General features: G+C 39.2%; 1 protein-coding gene and 1 long non-coding RNA gene across 6 annotated transcripts in view; one reads left to right on the top strand and one right to left on the bottom strand.

The window, feature by feature from the left end:
- MAP3K20 (mitogen-activated protein kinase kinase kinase 20) overlaps positions 1 to 15,703 on the top strand; it is a 191,289-nt gene that overhangs the window by 140,075 nt on the left and 35,511 nt on the right. For 3 of the 5 annotated variants that reach the window (XM_003907619.5, XM_009182455.4, XM_009182456.4), the window contains 3 exons: positions 12,254 to 12,298; positions 14,770 to 14,800; positions 14,898 to 15,037. In XM_003907619.5, coding sequence (XP_003907668.1) covers positions 12,254 to 12,298; positions 14,770 to 14,800; positions 14,898 to 15,037 — 216 coding nt within the window. Of the gene's footprint in view, positions 1 to 3,672; positions 9,713 to 12,253; positions 12,299 to 14,769; positions 14,801 to 14,897; positions 15,038 to 15,703 lie in introns of those variants that run through there. The other 2 variants (XM_009182459.4, XM_009182458.4) reach the window with 1 other exon arrangement.
- LOC108581334 overlaps positions 1 to 15,703 on the bottom strand; it is a 32,246-nt gene that overhangs the window by 2,518 nt on the left and 14,025 nt on the right. The gene's annotated exons all lie outside the window — the stretch shown is intronic.

Consider the following 15,703-nt stretch of genomic DNA (forward strand, 5'->3'; position numbering starts at 1 on the left):
CAGTGTGTTTGTATATTAGAATTACAATAATAAAATCCGATGTATTTTCACACCATCTGCTCAATCTCAGAACATGCACCTCGGTGCTGATTAACTCCTTCTAGTCGCTCAGTCATTAATAACTGTAACTCCAGCAGCTCACTGACTAACAGAGTCTTTGATGTGTCAGAACTTAACCATGTTTTCCTTCTAAAATGGAGCTAACCATGATGACATGCAAATGAGAAGCATTAATATTTCGTACTCAATTTAGTGTTATGATCAGGGGCAGCAAAATATTGGAAAAAGATTCTCTCTGGACAAGCTTTCAGTATTTATTACACCTAGGCAGTATCTTGTTTTCTCCCAAGTCTTGTATTTAGAGGAATATAAAAATTCTTTTTAAGCATTTCACTGGTTATACAGTAACCTTGAGCTTACATGCTGATATGATATTATTAAAGTCTAATCAAATTTCAGCATTCTTTTCTATTTTAAATGGCATAACATTTTCAGGAATTAAGTATACATTTATAATTGTTTTTTCCCAGGGTTTTTAATGGGCAATATTTGTTCACTTAAAATTACCCAAGTAATAGTAGATTAAAAGTAAACATATATTTTAAATTCATTTTTGATAGTTGCTATGGTGATTATGCCAAAAAATACTGGAATGCCGTTCATTTTGTGGTCTTCAAAAAGCTTTCCTATCTTTAAAAGTCTTAATCTTCATTAAGCAGCCAGTGCCCAATTGGAAAGTATTTTCCAATGTCTAAGGAATAAAATAGTTTGTCTCCTTCCCAACTTGTGTGGAGAAGCAACGTGATATCCAAACAAGGAAAATACAATGAAGCTAAATGTTTACTATCAGATTCAATTTGGAAAAAAAGGACTTTGGTTCTCCAGGGAATTCCAAAATGAACCAAATTGCTATCCATAACACTACCATGGAATATTTTTAAAGTGCCACTTTTATCTGTGAATTTGACTTGGCTGGTGAGAAAACGATGAGGGAAGTTTCCTGTTCTGGCTGACGTGGTGTCAGCAGGCAGCCTCTGAGAGCCTCACTCTAGGGATCTGCACCGGAGCAGTGCTTCTCCCAGAGCTCATGAGGGACAGGAGCAAAAATGTGACCTTGTCCCTAGAGCACAGCTTCTGAAGTCTGCAAGGTTTTGTTTTGTTTTAAAATGTATTGAAATCTAAAGCTGTAAAAGCGTTGCATGGCTTGACTCTTTCTAAATGTAGTATTGTAAGAAAAACTTTAGCCATTCACATATGCTTCAGAACCTTTCTTTAGTTTATTGGCATCAGTTTTGCTAAGAAACAGGCTGCCTTGCACATAATTATTGCTCTTAGTAACACAGTTTCATAATAAATAATAAAACGCTCTGCAGTAAAGCTCTGTGTGCTCGGTAGGTTGCCTGCTTGAGTTTTTAACCCCACGAAACTTTCTGTGAAGGAACTGCTCTGAGGACCACCATCTAACAATGGACAGCCTGTAGCACAATCTCAATGAGATTTTCTTCTTTTTTTCCTTATGGGAGATAAGTTTTCTTTCTTTACAGTACTTGCTTTTAATGTCTCTTCTGCTTAGAGCTGGTATTTCTGAAGGAAAGAAAGTTTATGTTCAGATATTTTGTAAGTAGGTATTTTCTTTTGTCCTCACATCAGTTTCTGTTTAGCTTTAACTGAGATTTCTTAGAGAAAGATGAAATAAACCTTTTAAAAAGGAAGTGGCTGGAGGTTTAGACTTCCTGTATGTGGCCTTATCTTAATTATGTAAGTTTAACATTTATATAACTTCATAAAAAATTGTATCATTCGATTAATTTCAAGGGCACTATTTTCTTTCCTAAAACTAAAACATTAGTTAAGGATATTTGGGGAGATTAATCCTTTATGCATAAATATGGATAATGTTTATTTTCTAATTATAGTTGAAGCTTGATGTAAACATTTTATTTATTTTAAGAATACAGGCTTATCTGAGGAACATTCATAGAGATCTTTAGAGTCAAACCTAATATGAGGAATGACCCTCAAAATAATACAATGAGCCACAAAGAGTTCCTGAGAATATCTTACAATTGAAAACAAATTTCAGAAGCTGAGAAGTTTGACTGCCAGGGAAATAACATCCTGTTTCCAGTGTTTAAGGATCTAAATCAATTATTTTCTTCCATATAATGGATACTTTTCAGTTGAATGATATGAAATTAAAGTTATTGAACTAACGACTCCAGGAGGGTTTTTCCCAAAAGAGCGAGCTACTTTTTAAAAACTCAGCTCCAACTTCAGTTTAAAAATTAGGAAATTGAGGCCAGGCACGGAGGCTCATGCCTGTAATCCCAGCACTTTGGGAGGCTGAGGCGGGTGGATCACAAGGTCACACGTTCGAGACCAACCTGGACAACATAGTGAAACCCTGTCTCCACTAAAAATACAAAAAATTAGCTGGGTGTGGTGGCGGGCGCCTGTAATCCCAGCAACTCGGAGGCTGAGGCAGGAGAATTGCTTGAACCTGGAAGGCGGAGCTTGCAGTGAGCCAGGATAGTGCCACTGCACTCCAGCCCGGGAAACAGTGCGAGACTCTGTCTCAAAAAAAAAAAAAAAAAATTAGGAAATTGATCCTGAATATTAGGTACCAGAATATAGAGGTCATCCCAGTATATTATTTGTACATTATTTATCATAAATGTATCCATATTGAAGCTATGCCAAAAACATAAGCCTTGATTTGCTTGTTTCTCAAAAGAAGAGGCAGTAACATTTTTCATATCCTAACAGTTTTACCCCTGAAATGGGTATGCCCAAACATTTATGGGAATAAGATGGCTGTTCAAAATAATTACATAAAGTAGAAGATAAATGTCTGTGACCACTGTGAGCGGTGACATCTTAAGAAAAAAGTTCTGTCGAAAGAGGAAAACTTGAATATTACAGCATATTAGAACAATCTAAATTAACACTGTTTTCCTCCTTTCTTCCCAGTTTTCATGTGTTTACATACTTACGTCTAACTTAAATGTGAGAGACAGCATCTAGAATTTGTTCACAAGTGAATTATTTGATAATTTGAATCAATAGTATTACAGCAGTTCTGGCTACAATAAATAAATAAGTGGAAGCAAGTGAATTCTAGACTAAATTTTAGTGTATATTCAGAGCACTAATCCAGATAAAAAGGTAGTCAACAACCCACATTTCCCTAGAACTGTATTGACTGCTGAACTGTTTTTTGTGCTTCCTCTGAGCTTATCTTTTGGGTATAAAGTTTCTTAATTTTTCATTTGAGAATGAATCTCTGCTTAATTTCTTTTGTAAAAAATATAATGGTTAACTAAATGTTTTCTTGTGAAAGTGAAATTGGGAAAAGTTAAGATAAATCCTAAAAACTATTTGGTTTTAAGCAAAATGAGGGCTTAAAACTTGCAACTTCTTTTCCATTTGAAATTTGGCTTGCTGTGGTGCTTTGCAAACTTTTGGTTGTGATTTATCCTGTCAGTCATTATGGCAAATATGCTGGAGCCAAATCTGCCATTAAATACATTCTCACATAATTCCCTACATTCATTTATTTCACTAATCATTTACCTCCTGTGTAGTGCCAACTAATTTTGTGGTATCTATTTTCCTGATTTAAATTGGTCCTAATTTCTCTTTTTACTTCTGTCCTTTCTTCCCTTTTGATAGCTTCTCTTGCCTCTTGCTGCAAGAATGTCTGAGGAGTCTTACTTTGAATCTAAAACAGAGGAGTCAAACAGTGCAGAGATGTCATGTCAGATCACAGCAACAAGTAACGGGGAGGGCCATGGCATGAACCCAAGTCTGCAGGCCATGATGCTGATGGGCTTTGGGGATATCTTCTCAATGAACAAAGCAGGAGCTGTGATGCATTCTGGGATGCAGATAAACATGCAAGCCAAGCAGAATTCTTCCAAAACCACATCTAAGAGAAGGGGGAAGAAAGTCAACATGGCTCTGGGGTTCAGTGATTTTGACTTGTCAGAAGGTGACGATGATGATGATGATGACGGTGAGGAGGAGGATAATGACATGGATAATAGTGAATGAAAGCAGAAAGCAAAGTAATAAAATTAAAAACGTTTGGAAAACACAAAAGTAATTTGTTTATCTCAGTCTGTACAAAAACAAGTAAGGAGGCAGAAAACCAAGCACTGCATTTTAGGCCAATCACATTTACATGACCGTAATTTCTTATCAATTCTACTTTTGATTTATTTTTGCTTACAGAAAAATGGGGGGAGAATTAAGCCAAAGGAGTATATTTATGAATCAGCAAATGTGGTGCCTGATTATAGAAATTTGTGATTCTATATACAATATAGGACTTTTAAAGTAATGACATTCTGGCTTTTTCTTTTTTAATGAGTACCTTTTAGTTTGTATTTTACTTTATTTCCTTTATTCAAATCGTTTTTAAAAACGTACATTTTGAACAAGCACTCTTAACTCCTAATTGTTCTTTGACACATAGTATTCTGTGACTTACTTTTTTTTTCTTATAGCAGTACACTATAATATCAGAAATGGTTGGCCTGAGCAACATAGTAAGACCTCGTCTCTACTAATAATTAAAAAATTAGCTGGCATGGTAACACACACCTGTAGTCCCAGATACTTGGGAGGACAAGGCAGGAAGATTGCTTGAGACCTAGCCATCAGTCAGGGCTGCAGTGAGTCCTAGCCATCAGTCAGGGCTGCAGTGAGTCATGATGGCACCTAGCCTGGGCAAGAGAACAAGACCCTGTCTCAAAAACCAAAAGAAAGAAAGAAGGAATTGATAGTACAAAATCCAACAACAAAAATAGTGAGATGAAAGAAGGTTATAACAAAATGCTCTTCAGAAATACCTAAATGCTGAGAATTTTTAGTACTAAATAGCACAGCTGCTCAAAGTAAAGCCTGAGCAGTGTTCTCAGTAGTGTATTTGAAGGAAAAATACTCTGATTTGAAACCAACAGCAGATGTTGCAAACTTTCATACCACTGCTGGCCATGGAAGTTTCTTAACAACACACTGTCATTTAAGGCTGTGCTTGTGCTTTATACAAAGAGAAAGACGTGGTCTTAAGGGGATGCTTCCAGGGGGTTCATTCATGCCTCTCCTGGATTTTCCAGCAAGTGGTGTATGCGTGGTCGTTTGTTTTTTAGAGGGGCATAATAATCCTGGATTCTAAACATATGCTCAGCTATTTTAAAGAAGAAATTAAATATTACGAAAGAAATAGTAAAGATAAGTTATCCTCACTTAGGCAAAAGCACAAGTCCTTTTCATATCAAGTTTAGCCTACCAGAGTTGTTTTTTGTTTTAACCCTGCTTAATAATGTTGGTGTTTTAGAAGCAGATACGGGCAGTGCTCTGAAAACCTGGCTAGCCAGGGATATTCTCAGAATTTTATCACCTATTTGTCAAAGCTGGTTTAAATTATAAAACACTTTTAATTATATATATTAAGAGGCAAAAGAACTAAGATTTGTTTCAATCTAAATTAGAAAGGAGTGTCATTATTTGACTATTAAACCAAAACATTTTTGGTTGTTCTTTTTATGGAAGTTTTAAGAAACGACATCATCATAGATATGATCTAATAGTATTTCTAACTACATTTGATCATTAAAAGCCTCAGAATTTGAAGCGTGACATGTTTCTAATACCCCTTGAGAGCTGAAAAATACCGCATAATGATCAGTATGCTGTGCCAGCTTCATTTGGGGAGAAATAACTAATAGAATGTTCTGGGTGTGAGGTGTACAGCAGCCTAGGTGGCATAGTGATGAAGAAAGGGATCAGAGTCAGACTGTCACTCAGAATCCTGGGCCCAGTTGCTTGACAACCTTGGGCAAATTATTTAATCTCTGTGTGTCTGTTTGCTGATCTTCCACATGGGAATAGTAATAGTACCTACTTGAAAGGATCATTGTGCGGATGAAAAGAAATAATATATGTAAAGCACTTAACACAGCACCAGGCTCATGGAAAGTGGCTAGTTAATGTTAGCTACTATGAATGGTGCCAGTGAAGACACTGAAAAATAAGTGATTTCAGTAACCTTCCGGAAAACTATCAGTTTCAAATAATATTTTCTCTGTAGTATGAGATGAAATTAAAAGTGGATAGCTTTCAGGAAAGATAAAGAGAACATTCTTAGAATGTAAGCTAAATAGATTTCTTCTGTTGCTCTTTGAAAACTATGAGCCCTGGCCAGGTTAACCTGGTCTGAGGTGAGACTAAACGCAGAAAGAGCAGACAAAGCTTTCCCTAAAAGATGGATTCCCCCACATACCCATGCTACTAGTTTCTCTGTCTATTCACACACGTATACAAATACAGGAACACAGCCTGTCTGTGCTCAGACATAGAGAAGTACTACCTGACTTGAGTCAATGCACCCAAGCAGAAAAGCTTGGAGTAGAGTAGAAGGGAGGGCTTGGGACTCCTGTCTTTCCGGCATGCCCTGGGCTGCAGTGGTCAGCCACCTGAGGAGAGAGCCAATAGCATGGGGTTTACAAGGCAAAGATATAGTCATTCATTCAACACATATTCATTGAGCTCCTTCTCTGTGCCAGACACTGTTCTGGATGATAGCTAGGTGAAAATCTTTGCACTCACAGAGCTTACATGCCAGTGAGTAAAGATTGATGATAAATAAAGCAAATGCATCATATGTTCACATTTGATAAGTATACGCCAAAAAATGAAGCCGGGAAGGAGGATAAGGCCCATGGGTGAATGTTGAGGTTTTTAAAGTATGATCAGGAAAGGTGCCACTGATAATGTAACATTTGAGCAAGGCTGAAAAAGGCAAGGGGATCTCTGGGGCTAACTTCGGGATCTCTGCACTTTATGTAAGAATGTAAACCTCGCTTCTCATTTAAAAATGAGCAGCAATACATTTAGAACATATGAACTGAATGAAATGGATTTTTTTCTTAATAAATCCATATGATTATACATAAAGTTCTGTTGCATTAATAAAAGCAGCCAAATAGGGCCAAAGAGAAAAATAACAGGACTCCATACTGGACCTAACTTTATCATTAATTAGGTAATACTTTCCTCATTTCCTTACTGCTGCTATTTTCCTCACCAGTATTCCAGAGATGGTTACAGGTCAATACTCTACCACCAAGAACCTGCAAGGATTTCGAATACAGCAGAATTGGCCTCGGTGAAGAGCTTAAAATTGTTCTCCTCGTAGAACCGGACTATTGATCATTACCACGTGACATTGGCTCTATTACTTTCTGTTCCAAATCAATGTCCTTCTAGTGGTTTGAACATGTTAAAACATCCCTGAAATCTCAATCATATAATCAGAATTTTATAGTGTTCTCACTCTATCTGTAAAGATCATTTGGAAGACTTTAGACTCTATTAATTTTAAAAAGGAATGTTTATTAGCCATATGCAGAATTTCTAATGATGATATTAATTATACAGCTTCTAATTCACTTTTCAGACCAGTTTTTGAAATGGCCATTATCAGTATTGGATTTAGTTCTAATTACTTGATTTACAAAAATGTACATTTAGAAAGAAAAGGGTTAAAAGAAACAGAAACGTAAAAATTCAAAATGAGAATTAAATCTCTCAATTGTTGTAGTAATTATCAGGGACATGCAACTGAAAATGTCTCACCTTTCATCTTTTTTTCTTAATTCATAAAGTTATCTTGTAGAATTTGATGAGACCCTCCTAGTCATTCTCAACTGGGGTACTGCTGTCACCTAATGGTGTTTGAGAGTGTTGGGGCTAGGGCACATTTTTGGTTGTCACAGCAACTGGGATGGCATTTGGTGCCCAGTGCCAGGAATAGTAACATTGTGAATGCCAGGGACAGTTTGCTTCGTAAAGTCTTCCATCCAAAAGGGGCTGGGCGCCGTGGCTCACACTTATAATCCCAGCACTTTGGGAGGCCGAGGTGGGCAGATCACCTGAGGTCAGGGGTTCAAGACAAGCCTGGCCAACATGGTAAAACCCTGTTGCGACTAAAAATACAAAAATTAGCTGGGTGTGGTGGCACATGCCTGTAACCCCAGCTACTAGGGAGGCTGAGGCAGGAGAATCACTTGAACCGGGAGGCAGAGGTTGCAGTGAGCTGAGATCGCACCACTGTACTCCAGCCTGGATGACAGAGTGAGACTTCATCTCAAAATAAATAAATAAATAAATAAAACCCAGTAGCATTGTCCCTTCCCCACTGACAAACTTATCAAATCCAGAAGCTTTAGAGTTTCGTGTCTAATTATTTTTCTCCTAAACGAAATCACCCAAGTAAAAAAAAAAAATGTATTTTTAGAATTACAGCAACATACAACCTGAATTTTGTGAGTTTCGTGGCTTTACCTTAAAGCAGCATTTCCCTACGGGGAAATGGTTTCTTTCTCCTTAGGAATGCTGTGGCAACTTGATGAAACAGCCAAATCCACCGGGGCAGGTCACTCTCCCATTACACTGATTCCACAATAAATAGAAAAAAAAAAAAAAAAATCTCATTGAGGTAGCTGCAATTCTGCAGGCTAACTTAAAGCCTCCTTTTTCTACCCATCATTTTTGAAAGCAAAATTACATTTTACTATTTTACATAACCAGTGAAAAGGAGTTGAAAGCATATAGCTCACTGTTTTTGATGCTCTGGAAATGTTGAGGGTGGGTTTTTAACCAGTGATTTTTAACATACAGTGAATTTGTTAGACTTTTAAACGCTAGCTAAGGTAGTCAAACTTGATCCCCATTAAAAATCAAGGAATTGGGGGTGGGGGAGTGTTTAGGAGTGATCCAGAATGACTTCTCCCAGAATTACTGTGCATATAACTTTATTTTTCAGTTTTCATTTGAATGGTAAGAGTTTTATGAAAGACGGTTTTAAAACTTATTCTGAGTTAAATATTAATACTTAAAAAATTTTATTGTACTAGACTTATTGCAGCCTTTTGAAAGTAGCAGAGTTTCATCATACCACATATCTAATAGAGCATACATTTTCTATAATCAGGCACCTTTTGCTGCTTTTGAGTAAGACTGTTTTCCTGTTTAGGTGTTAAGCATTGCCAGACATACAAATCTATTCTCTTCTCTCGATTGTAGCGTAGCCTGACAGCTCTAGATACAGCATTTCTCTGATGAAAAATGAGTGTCTATCAGGACATCTAGAAGACTAGCCATGTTTTCTCAGACTCCACCTTTGTTTGCACTCTGTTGCCTGTGAGGAGCTTCCTGGCATGTGATTATTTACTCCAAACTAGAGTTCCAAGCACCTACATTAACTATTTTATATTGTGTGCAGAATAGTATATCTATTAATGTCAGAAATGATACACTGCACATACTGCTTTTGCACTCTTAAAATTTTTGTACTAAATAATAGAAAATATTTATATTCTTTGAGTGTGAGCTTTGAATAGATGGCATTATCACTTTATTGTTTTTTTAACAAAAACTTTTTCTCAATTATTCTATTGCAATGTTATTCTGAGCAAGTCCTATGCCAAATATCTTGTATAATGTTTGTATGGAAGATTAAATTTTACTCTTGTGTGGTAAGACTATTCAGTTACTGATTTTATAGTTGGAATTTGATATTCCAGCACAAAGTCCACAGTGTATTCAGAAATCCAAGTTGGTGTCATACATTTCATTTTGATGTGAACTTTTCTTTGCTTTCCTTTGTTCTAAGACTCCATTTTGCAATAAACGTTTTGACAGTAAATCCCTTTGTTATGTGTTGCTGTGTATATAAGATCCCCGTTAGATTGGATTCCCAACGTCCTTTGAAGGAATTGTTGTCACACGCATGGACTCAAGTGTTAGCTTTTCTCTCCTAAAGTCAGTGGGAGTGTAAATAATAAATTTGTAAAGTGATGAGACAGTCATGGGGTGGATTTTTTTTATTCCCCAAAAAAAGAAAGGCTTAGAACTCATCTTACAGCAGATACACTGATATGTTAACAAGGTACAGAAAACATAAAGGAAATGGTAAGCCACTCTGTGGCTGGAGATCATTAACTCTTATCCCCTGTCTTGCCAAATTCAAACCGTCATGAAGCTATGCCTGGCTCCAGCCTTCCTCTCACTGATCTTTGCAAGCATTGTGCAAAGAATCCTGCTGGAGTGAGCATCCAGCTGAATGAAGCCAGCGCCTTTCCCTAGGCATCGTATTGGAGAACCATCCTCAGTGTGCAACCAACCCCCTCTCCTTTTGACATTAAAACCAAAGATTCTGGTTGTGATTAGTTATTTCATTTACAACTTCTATTCTATTCAAAAAATACTTATTTCTCAATTTTGTTTAGCACAACATTTGGGAATTTTATAAAAATAACACTACACATCCCCTCCCCCCATCCCAGTTTCTATAAAAGTGAGCCATGATGCAGGAAAATATTTCTGTAACTCAGACTGTTGTTTCTTGAACGAACCAAAAAAGTTCCATATTTCATGTTTGCTTCTGTGATGGGAGAAGGGAATGGCATGATTCTGCAGCTGTGTCCAGCTGCCCTGTGAAGAGGCAAAATTGTCATATATTTTCTTTGATCCAGTTCAGCTTTAGATTCTGTTCCTCAAGTCTTTCTCCTTTCCCCATTATGAAAGCAGGTGACTGTGTGTGATGATTCCTACCCACCTCAAGTGTTTCCGAGGGGGCAGAGGCAACCCTGGAGGGAAGGGAAGCACATGCAGGTAGCAGAGTATACTCAGAACAGGATTGATTTCAGTGTATACTTTATGTCCTGGCAACTTGTCTATAAATACTGAAACCCTGCACATTCATGTCCATTTCAGTAGTGGGTTTTTCCGCTTGCCTCCCCACTCTGTCTGCCTCATTTCCCTTTTTTCCTCCAACATGAACTCATTGCCTTCCATTCCCATCCTTCCCTCCTGTACCTCCCTCTCCCGCCATGCCAGGTTTTGCCTTGTTGCTTCTCTTTACCCGGAATCACCTCTCTTCTTGCGTTGCAGGACCCAGCTCAAGCCGTGCTGCCCTCCATTCTCCCATCTTCTTTTACGAACCCCTTTGTGAATACATCTGTCTATGGTATACCCATAGACATTGAAGTCTATACTAGAGAACTTAGCATTGCAGTAAATGCACCCTTTAATTTTATTCATTCTTTAAAATGACTCAACAAAAATTCACCAGATATTGTATGCCAGGCCCTATGTTAGGCATTAAGTAAACCAAGATTCACATGGCCTTGGAGTCCCCCAGGTATAATTTATACCTGTATTAGCCCCAGTTAAATTAAAAGCTCCTTGAAAGCAGGGGCTGTGCCTTTTCTAGCAGAATTTTGAGCATGTGGGTACAAAATACCTATAAGTTAGAAAGGTTAACTCACTTACCCTCTGATTTTTATACTAACAGTAAAAGCAACCAAACTCAACTTCTTTTTTTGAAACTCACAAGAAAATATTATTTGTAACAGAAGATGAGTGATGCTTTGCCATATTATCTCATGAGCAATTCATTTTGGGGGGTCAAGTTAGGCTAGTTAAAGCTAATAGCTGTACCAAACTCTAATTCGACCTATAGGACACACAGACTTCTAAAAATTATATAAGCATTTATTATTTAGATGGCCATGGGGCATATATTGAAGACAGTAAGTAGCTCTTTGGCTCTGAAAATGGTGCAGGCTGAAGTCCTCTGGAGATATCTTCGTTTGCACTTGTGAACCTCACAGGGCGGTATTTTAATCTGTTTTAGTTAGAGCAACTCTACAGCCTGGGTTTCTTAGGACCGTACCAATTTCCCATGTCCTTCTTCATCCGTGGGTGCTAACATCTGGTTTTTAAAATATTGTGCAAATGAGATCTTTAAACACTTAGAAATTCCTCTTGAGAATAGGCATAATACATCATCTGGTTACTAAGTGGTTGCTTTGGAATTTTCATTGTTAATCCAATAGTCCTCATGTTGGCTGAGAACTCTGAGGAAGACTCTGGGTCTCTGAGAAAATGTCAGAAATGTCTTGACTGCTGAGGCCTTATTGTGGGATGTAAAAACCATGTACCAACAGAGGAATATGAAACAGCTACCAAAGTACATGAATTGTTACTGAGAGATTGGTGAACATTACTGGAGCACTGAGAACTGCCTCTTAAGGTCAGGAAAACTGTTTTCCATTCAACCCAACCTGCAGGAGGAACCAAGCCAGAGCAGCAGCTAAGAGCTAAAACAGTGAGACAAGAGGATGAACCAAAAAGACAATGATAATATTACCTTTTTTTCGTTTCATGCATATTTCCCATGCAGCTGCTGCCTTCCTTTGAGATTGGTGCATGGACAGAAGACGATGTGGTAAGCTCTTTGTATTCATGCCTTATTTGACTTGGGCAGGTATTTCATAAATTTATCCCTAAGTTTTTAGGTACAGAGATTGGGCCTTAGGAAAGTCTAACTAGGAGAAGTTGACAAATTCTTTTTTTTTTTTGAGACAGAGTCTTGCTCTGTCGCCCGGGCTGGAGTGCAGTGGTACAGTCTCAGCTCACTGCAACCTCCACCTCCTGAGGTTCAAGCGATTCTCCTGCCTCAGCCTCCTGAGTAGCTAAGACTATAGGTGCCCACTAGCACGCCTGGCTAATTTTTGTATTTTTAGTAGAGATGGGGTTTCACCATGTTGGTCAGGCTGGTCTCAAACTCCTGACCTCAAGTGATCTGCCCGCCTCGCCACCCAAAGTGCTGGGATTACAGGTGTGAGTCACTGCACCTGGCCTTTTTTCTGTTTTTAATGCAATAATGATTGAAAATAAGGCCTCAAGAGTAAAGCAAGTATCTGCAACTCTTCTAAGTGGGTTCTACCTTCCTATTTGCTCTGAAAGTATTCCAGAATACAATAACAAATACCAATGAGGAAATTAAAGTGGCAGCTCGGGAAAACAAATGAACATACTTGAGAAAAAAGTGATCTTAAATCTTTTTAAAAGAACAGGGATGGCCTTGAGCCGTGGTAGAGGAGGATCGGTCAAGGCAGTGCTGGACTGAACTGAACTGGGACACCACTGAACTGGCTTTCCTTCTACCTCAGGCCTGTTTGAAAATGAGGCATCATATTTGCCAGCCTCACTCTGGCCTCCCAAGCGGGAATAGACACAAGCACGCCCAGACATTCCCGATAGCTTTAGCCAGATAAGCTCTATGTTTTTGAGAGGCTGCACTCAGGCTATTGAAATCCAAAGGAAGTCCTGCACTCTGCATTCTTGATAGAAACCCTGAGAAACAATCCAACTTAGTCTGTTACATCACCATATCTATTTTCTTAGGGACAAAACAGGTAAGAAAATTCCTGATAAGAAAACTCGGGGACTAGGCTGGGCGAGGTAGCCTGTAATCCCAGCACTTTGGGAGGCTGAGGCAGAAGGATCACTTGAGGTCAGGAGTTCAAGACCAGCCTGGCCAACATGGTGAAACCCCATCTCTTCTAAAAATACAAAAATGAGCCAGGTGTGGTGGCGCATGCCTATAATCCCAGCTACTTGGGAAGCCGAGGCAAGACAATCGCTTGAACACGGAAGGTGGAGGTTGCAGTGAGCCAAGATCGCACCACTACACTCCAGCCTGGGCAACAGAGCAAGGCTCCATCTCAAAAAAAAAAAAAATTTGTTTTAAGTTCTATAAAACTCAGGGACTTATGCCTATCCAGGTCTATTTAACAAGCTCAGGGTATTGCTAAATTAAAATGAAAAAAACAAAAGATGTAATGTGAGCCTTAGTGGGTTTGGGCTCCAGCCCAGGGAACAGACCAGGTGCCACGAAGTGCAGACTAGCTACTGGAAACTCCTCAAAAGATCTGTTTACCTAGCTCAACCTGGTTTTGGGCCCAGGCATTTCCCTCTCTGCCCTTTGTATTCTTTTGAAGTGCACCTGCTTTCAACATTAGCTAACCTCTTTGGCTTCCATAGGGTAAGGAAACTTGGCACCAGTTGCCACTATTTCTTCCCATTCACTGAGCCCCAGTGAGCCTCACTTTCCTGCCAGCCTTGCTTAACAAGGAAAGAGGACTCAGGGTCTCCTTTATTCACAAGCCTGGATGTAATCTCTTTATCCCTTGCTGCAAAGTTTCCCTCTCATTTGAAAAGAAATTTTTTAAAAAGCACTGAGTTCTAACAGCTATTTTTAGTCTTTGCTCAGGTTGAGTGGTTTCCAGGCCACTTAAATAAAATTCCAGAGTTGAGGACTCCCCCAGAGAATCAGAGGGACTGAGTCTGCCCTCCCATCCTTCTCCCCTCACCAAGGTACTGTGAGAGGCCACCAATAAACCCAGGCCGTGTGATATACAGGGACTAAGGGTCACTGGGTCCAGTCTCCTCATTCTACATAGGAAGCTCCATACTTTGACTTGGCCGGGGCCACGTGGCTACTTCACAACCTGGCCTAGAACAGAAGATTCTTTCCGTCCACTGCTGTGTGGTCCCTAGAACTCATAGAATTCCTGAGTAAACCGGTGCCCCTCAGCAATCCAGGGGGCCACTGGCACATAAATGGAAAAATCACTATAAGTAAGAACCCTCTTGAAAGGATTTAAAAATATCTCCCAAAGAAGGAGGAAAACTAATGGTCTTTTAACTGTCCAAGACCCCCGAAGAGAGGGATATCTCCCATTTGAAAGCTCGAGGTTTTAAAACTACAAAGAGAAAGTCTTCTATTTTACCTCTGTGGTTGAGCCAGGAATTAAAGCTATTTTGATCTATTGAAAACTCTATGTTTACTGTGAAGACCGGCCACTGACCATGTGTGAATCTTCAAAACCATATGTGTCCTCTCTTTCACAGTATTGTTGGGTTCAGCAGCTCGTCAGAAAAGGCAAGTGGAATAAGTTACCTTCTTAATTCATGGAGTTAACTTTGTTTTGGATGTGATTTCGTCTAATTTTATACTGCTTTCTAATCACTTCCTTCAGGTGACTCTTCAGCAGAGATGAGCATATATGCAAGCTTGTTCAAAGAAAACAACATTACAGGGAAGCGGCTACTGCTGCTGGAGGAAGAAGACCTGAAAGACATGGGCATTGTCTCCAAGGGGCATATCATTCACTTCAAGGTACCTCAGAAAGGGAGAACATTCCATCAGCAAATCATTTTTTTTTTTTTTTTTTTTTTTTGAGACAGAGTCTTGCTCTGTTGTCCAGGCTGGAGTGCAAAGGCGTGATCTCGGCTCACTGCACCCTCCACCTCCTGGGTTCAAGTGATTCTCCTGCCTCAGCCTCCCAAGTGGCTGGGATTATGGAAGCGTGCCACCACACCCAGCTAATTTTTGTATTTTTAGTAGAGACGGGGTTTCACCATGTTTTCCAGGCTAGTCTCGAGCTCCTGACTTCAAATGATCCATCCACCTCAGCCTCCCAAAGTGCTGGGATTACAGGCGTGAGCCACCATGCCTGACCTCCATCAACAGATCTTTACTGAGCACCTACTATGCAGCAGATCAAACATTAGGGGCTGCAGATGGAAACGGTGCTATGCTGGTCATTACTGTGCTGAAATGCTTACATCAGTTGATAATCAGTGGCCGCCCCCAAGCACCCCTATTCCTTCCTCATAATCCAACAGCATAAAGATGCATACGTGGTATAGTAGGAGTCACAGGGAGATACCTGAATATCACCTCCCGTCCTCAGGAAGTCTCTAATCTGGTGGAGAAAACAGATACTGCTTATGAGATAATGGTAAATGACAGCTGTAAAAAATACCACAAAGGCATTGTGGT

Source organism: Papio anubis, chromosome 10 (assembly GCF_008728515.1).
Source record: "Papio anubis isolate 15944 chromosome 10, Panubis1.0, whole genome shotgun sequence".
Taxonomy (NCBI): Eukaryota; Metazoa; Chordata; class Mammalia; order Primates; family Cercopithecidae; genus Papio; species Papio anubis.